Source organism: Coffea eugenioides, chromosome 8, assembly GCF_003713205.1.
Source record: "Coffea eugenioides isolate CCC68of chromosome 8, Ceug_1.0, whole genome shotgun sequence".
Classification (NCBI taxonomy): Eukaryota; Viridiplantae; Streptophyta; class Magnoliopsida; order Gentianales; family Rubiaceae; genus Coffea; species Coffea eugenioides.
The window spans coordinates 7,959,822-7,968,266 of record NC_040042.1 but is presented as its reverse complement, the minus strand read 5'-3'; the positions used below and the strand labels follow the sequence as shown (position 1 = coordinate 7,968,266).

Below are 8,445 nucleotides of genomic sequence, written 5' to 3'. Positions count from 1 at the left end.
GCAGAGGCAGGCGAAATTACAGTATTACCCACCTATTAAAGGTGTTGATAGGGGACGAAATCAACTGTTCCTAACTTCATTCCTGCCTTTATATTTCTCGGGGACGTAATCACCATTTCCATGGTACTTTGATATAGTATTGTCAGCTTTTCTTTTGGTTCTTTTCCATATCCAAGTTCTTGCAAGCATTTTTCCAAGTCCACCTTGTATCACAGAAAAATTCTATGGCCCCAGATATTCTCGTGTGCTTTTCTTTTCTATGTCCAAGTTTTTGAAAGCTCTCATGTCTATTGTGAATACCTCGGCCACCTTAACTAAGAAAACATCTCGGTTAGCCTGGACCAAAGGATACTTCGGTCCAATTGCCCCTCACCAAGAATTCATCTCGGGATGGCTTATTTACCTGAGGTATCAAAAGTTTCGACTCGTCACTATGATGTGACTGGTGATTGATATGATTGATGTGACAATCAGCCACTCTATGATTCAGTCCTACTACTGATATCGCTGTCATGTCTTATCTTACGAGACTAAACTAACAGTAAATCTCATCATTCTACTACCTATCTTTTCTAATATAAATACCAGCACCTTATTCACTTGAAAAGGTAGGTAACCTAAATCACTCAATATAACTCCTAGCAACTTCTGACTTGAGCATCGGAGTGAAACTAGGGATCATAGCCCTAGCCACTTCTTGTTTTGCATGTGAGCTCATTTGGCGAATATGGACTGTATTATAATATGGACATGATGGCAAATATGGACTGTATTATAATCTAACAAAATTAGTCAGTAAAAATCTTCAAATTCTACATAACTGAAAAACCTGTCCAACTTATTCACCATGCTCAAAATCAGAGTTCACTGATTACTTGCCCAATGGTGTGATTCAATATAGGCAGTCAAATTGATATATATTTAATTTACTTAGAATTTTCACCAAATTCCTATTCCATTAACAGGCATATTTTTACAACTGCAAATTATCCAAAAATGTTATGAATCCCATAATACGAACGACGAAGGTATCAATTCTTTATGACCACGCTGAAGATGAAACCATTATTAAATATCGAATTCCAAGTACAGAGCATTTCACATCACAGAGTTCAGAAAAAAAAAAAGGAATGAAATACGTTTACAGCAGAATAGAATTTTACTCATCCTCTATCCTCTATAAATAGAAGGGTAATTAGAAACCCTACAATCCAACATGAGACTAAAACATCCTTAAGATGACAGAACTCTTAAACTGATGATAACGCAGCTGATTCTGGCCCTAAACCCTGAATTTGTATCAACATATCCATCTCATATGTAAAATGTTCAAGTCCATTGATTATAAAGGGTACTTATACATTAGATAACAAATATTACCTTGGAAGAAAACACAAAGCAGTATCAAATTAAAGATCAAGAGACAATTATAACCAAATTAAAGGAAAAACTGAGAGAGGATTCTTAAGAGCCACACGCCCGTAGCCATTGAAATTGCACTTGCTATTTTCAAGATAAACACCAATTTCCAGGAATGGTATCGACTAACCATCCGCAGCCGTGTCCAAGACCACAACAGATGCTCTATTGTTCTTGAATGAAAGAAAATAATAGCTACAAAACGAATTATTTCATCCAATTCTACCAACTGCTGCTTTTACCTATACAACATGACAAATCACTAGATTTCTTGTTATCAACATAGTTATCATTTAGCCAATGGCCTATGTACATTGCTAAAAGGGATGCGTAAACTACTGGGGCAGAACATGTACCAACATCAGAACTAGTCTCAAATTTAATTGGTCACTTCTTTCAGTAGCTTATTCATCACAATGGATCCTTCTCACCCTAACACGCTCTCCATTGAAGTGGATATACTTCCATTTACCTTGGTAGCGATCAAGAACTAGTTTCTTTTTGTCTACTTGACCTAATGTTCCAAATGCACGTGCAATCTTTCTTAGAGAATCTTCATCTGGCTTGATCCCCAACTCTTCCATGTCCGCGAATACCTGAAATTTAGCATGCAAGGATTGTGAAATGTTCTTAAGTCTGCACAATTTCATAAAAAGACCATAATGCAAGACAAAAAAGAAGAAGTTACGAAATCAGTTCCCCGTAACAAAAGTGGAAGAGAGGCACCAGAGGGGTTTACCTCAATAACGTTGTCTGGCATATTGTGATGATCATACAAGGATATCATCCTAGAAAATAACTTCTTAGAGGTAGAGCGGGTATGAATGTGCAAAATCATATTCCATAGTCTTTCAGCTTCGTCTATCCTGCAATCCATATCAAATGCCAACAGAAGGGAGTCATATGTTGTCATGGTTGTCCCTTGCCCTTTGCTAAGCATCCACTTGGCAACCTGAGTAACAAAGATCTTGTTAGATGCAAGTGGTCTATCTAAATAATCACATAACAACATACTGATATAGGCATCATTGCATAGTGAAACAAAATGAATCAAGAGTACCAATAGGCCACTTCATCAATTTTTGTATTTTTGCACATAAAAGCATGCAGTATGCGTGAATTAAGACAAAAAAGCTATTCAACCATTTCATTATTCTTCAACGCATTATAAATGTAACATGTTTCAGTCCCATCAAGAGCTAAAGACCAAGAAAGCTAATCCAGCACTCAAAGTGTTTAACTCTGCAATTCATTATTTCTGTAAACAAACTTATAATACATATCATACATATATGGAACACCCGATACTTAAATTTAGTGACATCTAAAAAGTTCCATCATCATTTCAATGTCTATTTCCAGATGAAAAAGGAAACATGATTGCTAATACCATGATATTGAAAAGAAAGTTTCTTGGACATGCAATTGAAGTAAAGAGATCTTGGAAAGCAAATGATGACCTTACTATTTCATTCTTAAGCATAATTCGACTAAAATCCACGTATAGATTAACTTTATGTTGAAAATATCCCAAGAAAAAAATACTAATAGCAGTCGTTCTCATTGTCTGCATTTGAGTTAAGACAAAGACAAGCTCTCTACATATTTGTTTGTGCCCATGGCCATATGCTTGCATATGTGTGTGTATGTGTGTGAGTGAGTGAGAGAGAGAGAGAGAGATTTCCTAGACTTAGCAAGCAAATGTCATTCAATACCAGAGCTGCATAAAGCAAGGTCAGCACTCACAACCATGCAAGTTCAGCAGCAAAAGATATCCAAAAACTTTACAAGCACCGTACTTGTATTACTCTAACCCATTGACCCTTTTTCCTTAAGATTCTTAGCGCCTTAGCTGCAGCAATCAAAGGAAACTCTGCCTCCCAAGCTATCCATTTATCCAGTGCACCATACACAGCCTCTTTTTCATTTGGAAGTCCAGAAATCTGCCAAGTTGAGTTTTGTCTTAAGATAGAAATCAAAGCCAAATAATCACAGAACACCACTGTATTTATAGGGAAAATTTTTCATTAGAACAAAACAATAGGTCCTCATCCTTCAATACAAAGAACTTAACTCTTCAAAAAGTGAAAGATATAACCTATTTAAGAACAAACAAAAGAAAACCACACATACATTTCGAACAAGATTTAGTGCTTTCTGGCCAGACCTAGCAGAATCTCTTTTCTGCCACAAGTGGTGTTCTTTCTTCCCCATCTTTCTGACCATTTTTGTGGATTTCCTGCTAATGAAGTTACAATGAGATTTAACTTCCATTCATATAGATGAGCCGCAGCATAAGCCTGAACTGACATCCAAGCAGAAGGAAAAAAACAAAGTGTTGAACATAGAAGGACCAATGAAAGAGAACCATACAAAGTAATTAATTTGATTGGAACAATACGGCTACCTGTCAAATGATCCATATTCACATACATCTTCAGGAGAATTTGTGTCATTGACAACGGTTCTTCTTGCCTACACTCCACAAAGGACATAGACATAGAAGCTTGAATATTTAATATGCACTGAGTAGAAATATCCCTTACATTTGTTCATTCATGAAATAAGCAATAAACATAATCTATCTAGCTTACCTTTTCAGCACAGGTAATTACACTTGAGACCTCCTGCATAGAAAAGAAACTACAATTCACGAATTTGAAATGTAAGAGAGGATTCACTCTGGTGCTCCACATCTGGGGAAAAAAGTTTTTCATATCAGCAAATAGAACAATAAAGTATCAAGCAGGAAACCCAAAGCTCAAAGCTAACCTCCTTGGGCCTATGTAAGGGTAACTGAACAGGAACTTGAATCGTACAAGAAACGGGACTCTTCATAATTCTGCTTTTCCAATTTCCAGCAATTTCATGGCAGGAAAAAACACCATAAACGAGCCACTCCGGGAGGAACCTTGATTCTTCTAGTCTCAACAAGATGCCCTCATTGAGAAGAAGTCCTATTCAACAGAATCTATAACACAAATGGGCGTGGGCAATACTTCAAGGAAAGCTTAGTACTAAACCTGAAATTGCTCAATTGTTTGTTAAAGACTCAGAATTCAGGAAGAATGGCTCGAAAAGGAAGTATGCAACAAATAGTAGACGTATATCTTGATGAACAACAAACAGCTCAAACAACAGACAATCTGCAAGCAAACTGACTACACTTAGACCACAGGCCTTGATTCAAGTTCATATCTTGATGCAATAAAACCATTAGCAACAAACCATTTCACACCCCCCTATGTCCATAGTATTGCGACAACCTCATTTATGTAGCGAGGAATGTAAACCAACATTCACACAGATAGTCATATATCTTTAAAACCAATCATGATATGGTAAGACAAAGAACTTATATCCATCTCTTATAGCTATTCAACTGCTCACTGTTCTTAATCAATTAAAACCAAAACAAAAAATCTAAAAGCTACAAACTTTCCTTAAGTAATGATGTTAAAAAAATTATCCAATAGTTTCCAGGATATATATCTAAACAAATGCATGGAAGCCAACCCCAACTTTTACTTTCTCATCTTAAGTTTTGCATTCTCGAAAAAGGGAAAAAAAAAAAGAAAAACCCAAGAATTGCCCATTACTAGTTAATCAACAAATAAACTATTGAAGTGAAAATCAAAGCAAAACATTTTCCTAGGAAATGGTTATTCATCAACATATATGATACCTAAACCATCTCCCACCAACCCAACCCACCCAATACCCCTCATCCGCACAGCAGAAATAGAAAAACCCACATCTTTAAAACACCAAATTTTCATCATTATAAGCAAATAATAGCACAAAATTTTGAGAATCAACAATATATATGAAAATGTACATAGAAATTGAACGATCGAAGAGCAGAGTATTGAACTGCAACTTACGCCAAACAAGTAGTCCTACTAGAAGCTGAAAGCCTGTAGTTTTTGAGCTTCAATTGGAGGTTTATCTGGAAAGACTGCAGGAATTGAAGAAAAAATCAATACTCTGTTTTTAGCGTCCCCCCTATCCATGTCCACGTGTTCCCCCTATCCACCACCCATGTGTCTGCCCCATCTTTGTCATTACCTTTGGCAATAACCAGAATCTAAAGTATAGTACTGGTAAATGTTCCAGCAGCACATAAAGTTCCGTCACAAATAGTCACATAACTACGAAGTCATTCAACAATTTCAGAACAACCATTTCCAGCATTTTGGCCATAAAATTCAGAAAACTCACCATTATTTGGACACTAAACGCAACAATTAATGTCAGAAAACTTATAACCAACTGCAGAGATTTAGAACTGATTCCCAGCTCATGCAGCAGCATATCTCAGAAAGGTAGAACAGAAAAGTAAAAGGAGACAAAGGAGAAGATTCACAATTTGCATAACAAGATGAAAATTAGAGGAGATGGACGAAGAAGAGGGACAGGAGGACAAGCAGCCAAAGAGAGCATCTTCAGTAGTTTTTGATTCAAGACAGGAGATCGAACATTTTTCCCTTTCTGCTTAAGTCAAGATGATGCAGTTCAATTATTCACAATAGCTCTTCTCCCTTTTTTTTTTTTGGTGCTCCAGTGGAGGACTATAGGTCCCCTGCGTGATGTGGGTATGCCACCCAAATTGCATCAGCTAACAGGATTTGCTTAAGATGAGTAGAAGGTTCCGGACATACTTGTAAACCTAGCTGACTATTAAGACTTTGCTTTGCTAACCAATCAGCAGCCATGTTCGTTTCTCTCCTGCAATGCTCCATCTTACACTCCCACACTTGGTTTATCCAGTGTCTGATTGATTCACCTACCAATTGTATAAAGTGAGTCCAATGGTAGGTGATTGATTCACCTACCAATTGTATCCCAACTTGTGAGTCCAACGCCAGAGTAATCTTTTTGTATCCCATATTCCATGCCATGGAGTGTCCGTAGTTCATCCCCCAAAATTCTGCCACCACATTGCTTTTTTATCCAGATTAGCCATAAAGCCTGATAAATAACAGTCTTGTTCATCCCTAATCACTCCACCCATTCCGGCATTTCCAGGGTTGTATGAAGAGGCCCCATCAACATTTCTCTTCACCTATCCAATTTGAGGTTTTCTCCATCCCACAAGACAAGTTTGTTAGGGTGGCTTCACCGCTGATTTAACCAAGGCACAGTAGCTCTTTATATGGTTGCCAATCAATGCATACAACTAGTATAAATAGCTAGCTACATCAAAGGCTCAATAAAAATAACTAAATGAATTAACGGCAGCATTTTTGAAAACACAAAACTTCAAAATGCTTCCAGGCATGCTCCAGAAAAAAAAAACTTCCAGGCATTTAAGAGGAACGGAAACTGATCTATACTGCACAGATTTTGTGCAACAAACAAAATGCTATACTAAACCATTTTTTACTACTGGCATCCAAGACATCAAATTTTACTGTTACAACTATAAGATCAGTACCTATTGAACAAAAAGCTGGAAACAAAAAATGCATAGGCACTGCTCTTATTATCCTACAGTTACCAATCACAAAGTTAGTAAACTACAGTGACAAAAGTTAGCCACTTACGACTCCCAAATGGGACTTCCACAAAAGTCCGAGCAAATACATCCAGTATCACAAAAACCTTCTCCACCTATAGATCTCAAGCTTACAACGGTACCTTTTGATAAAAACTGGAACAAAATTTACACCATGAGTATTACGGGTATCATCCTACAACAAAAAATGACAAAGTTTGTAAACTGCAACCACAAAAGTAGCCACTTATGACCCCACAATACACTTCTGCAGAAATACAAGCAAATTCCTCCAGTAAGATTTTCTTTAACTTACCATCAACCATTCAACTTCCAAATTAACTTTTAAGCTTCTCTACTTAATGCAGCAAAATACTCGTCACAGATGGCCTCCCTTCTCGCACCACAAACACCTTGATTCAAGAATGGAGCAATTCCCCTGCTCTCTCACATTAGATACAACCACCTTGATCATGCTTAGTAATTCTGAATGAAAGAAAATGATGGAGCTCCAAGCTCATCAATCTATTAATTCATATTTTTACCTCCCAACACAATCTTATGCTCTTAATTTGTTTGATAAATGGCGAAAACATTAATCATTTTACTTCAATATCACAATGTAATATTTTTATGTCATGTAAGAATATCACAATCGAAATTATCAAAATATCCAAAATCAAGATGATCATAGAAAAAAAACTAATGAACCCAAAAAAAAAAAAGCCAAACAACTAAAAGAACTATACAAAATAGATCATAATCAAGGGAAATGAAATTCAGCTTTCAGGGCCCAAATCAATTACATTCAAAATTCCGAGGAAACAGAAAAATAAAAGAAAAAGAAAAGCCCGAAAGGCTATGAAACAACAACAAGGGTTGAGAATGAATTTTACCGGAAGGAAGATCCTCAAATCGGCCTGACAGGTCTGCTCTTCTTGCTGGTCTATAAGAATAGAGGGTTCTGCGAAGGGTTTTACGATTTTAATTATGGCGTTAGGATTTAAGGTTGTCGTCGAAGTCCTTGAAGGTTTACCTTAATTTGTTTTCCACCCCCAATTTTAATTTTTCTTATCAAGTTACCTCTTTCAATTAATCTCTGGATTAATATTGTAGCTAATTATTTTTTACTCTTTTCTATTTTATTGTGTACGGAAGAATGGACGCAGATGGGCGTGTCCCTAAGATTGCAAAAAACTCAATTGGCATCTCGAAAAAAATTTGTTATAAATTTTTTACCAGAAAAAAAACTTTTGATATTAAATTAGTGTTATCGTACATTCTACTTTTGTTACCCAAACAATCATAAGTTTTTACATTGAAAAAAAAAATAATTTGATATAAAGCCCTTGTCAAATTTGAGACAACGGTTCTCAAGATCCAACTTAATTGATAAGAACATTGGTCAAATGATTGTGGGATCCCTAGTTAGCTTAGATAAGGACCTTTTTTCGAGGAAAAGGTAAACTAATTATAGATATATAAAATAATTTGAATTCTCAAAAAAAAAAAAGGGTTAAGTCGCATGA

General features: G+C 36.2%; 1 protein-coding gene across 6 annotated transcripts; it reads right to left on the bottom strand.

The window, feature by feature from the left end:
- Positions 1-1,484: 1,484 nt before the first annotated feature.
- On the bottom strand, positions 1,485-7,888 carry LOC113779252 (pentatricopeptide repeat-containing protein At4g18975, chloroplastic-like). Of its 6 annotated transcripts, none has more exons than XM_027324788.1 (9): positions 7,813-7,888; positions 5,304-5,377; positions 4,192-4,442; positions 4,014-4,115; positions 3,827-3,894; positions 3,553-3,658; positions 3,219-3,362; positions 2,159-2,371; positions 1,485-2,015 (listed from the first exon to the last, which is right to left on the bottom strand). In XM_027324788.1, the coding sequence occupies exons 3-9, from the start codon at positions 4,255-4,257 to the stop codon at positions 1,824-1,826; spliced, it is 891 nt and encodes a 296-aa protein (XP_027180589.1). In that variant the 5' UTR covers positions 4,258-4,442; positions 5,304-5,377; positions 7,813-7,888; the 3' UTR covers positions 1,485-1,823. The 6 variants fall into 6 exon arrangements, with proteins under 6 accessions (XP_027180589.1, XP_027180590.1, XP_027180591.1 ...); XM_027324789.1 differs by having other exon boundaries at positions 4,192-4,390; XM_027324790.1 differs by having other exon boundaries at positions 4,192-4,376.
- Between the last annotated feature and the right edge of the window lie 557 nt (positions 7,889-8,445).

Excerpts from the sequence above, each read along its gene's own strand:
- LOC113779252 (XM_027324788.1), bottom strand. The coding sequence starts at position 4,257 with ATGAAGAGTCCCGTTTCTTGTACGATTCAAGTTCCTGTTCAGTTACCC. Across the intron at positions 3,659-3,826 it reads GAATATGGATCATTTGACAG|GAAATCCACAAAAATGGTCA; the intron begins GTAGCCGTATTG and ends CTTCATTAGCAG. Across the intron at positions 2,372-3,218 it reads AATGGGTTAGAGTAATACAA|GTTGCCAAGTGGATGCTTAG; the intron begins GTACGGTGCTTG and ends TTTGTTACTCAG.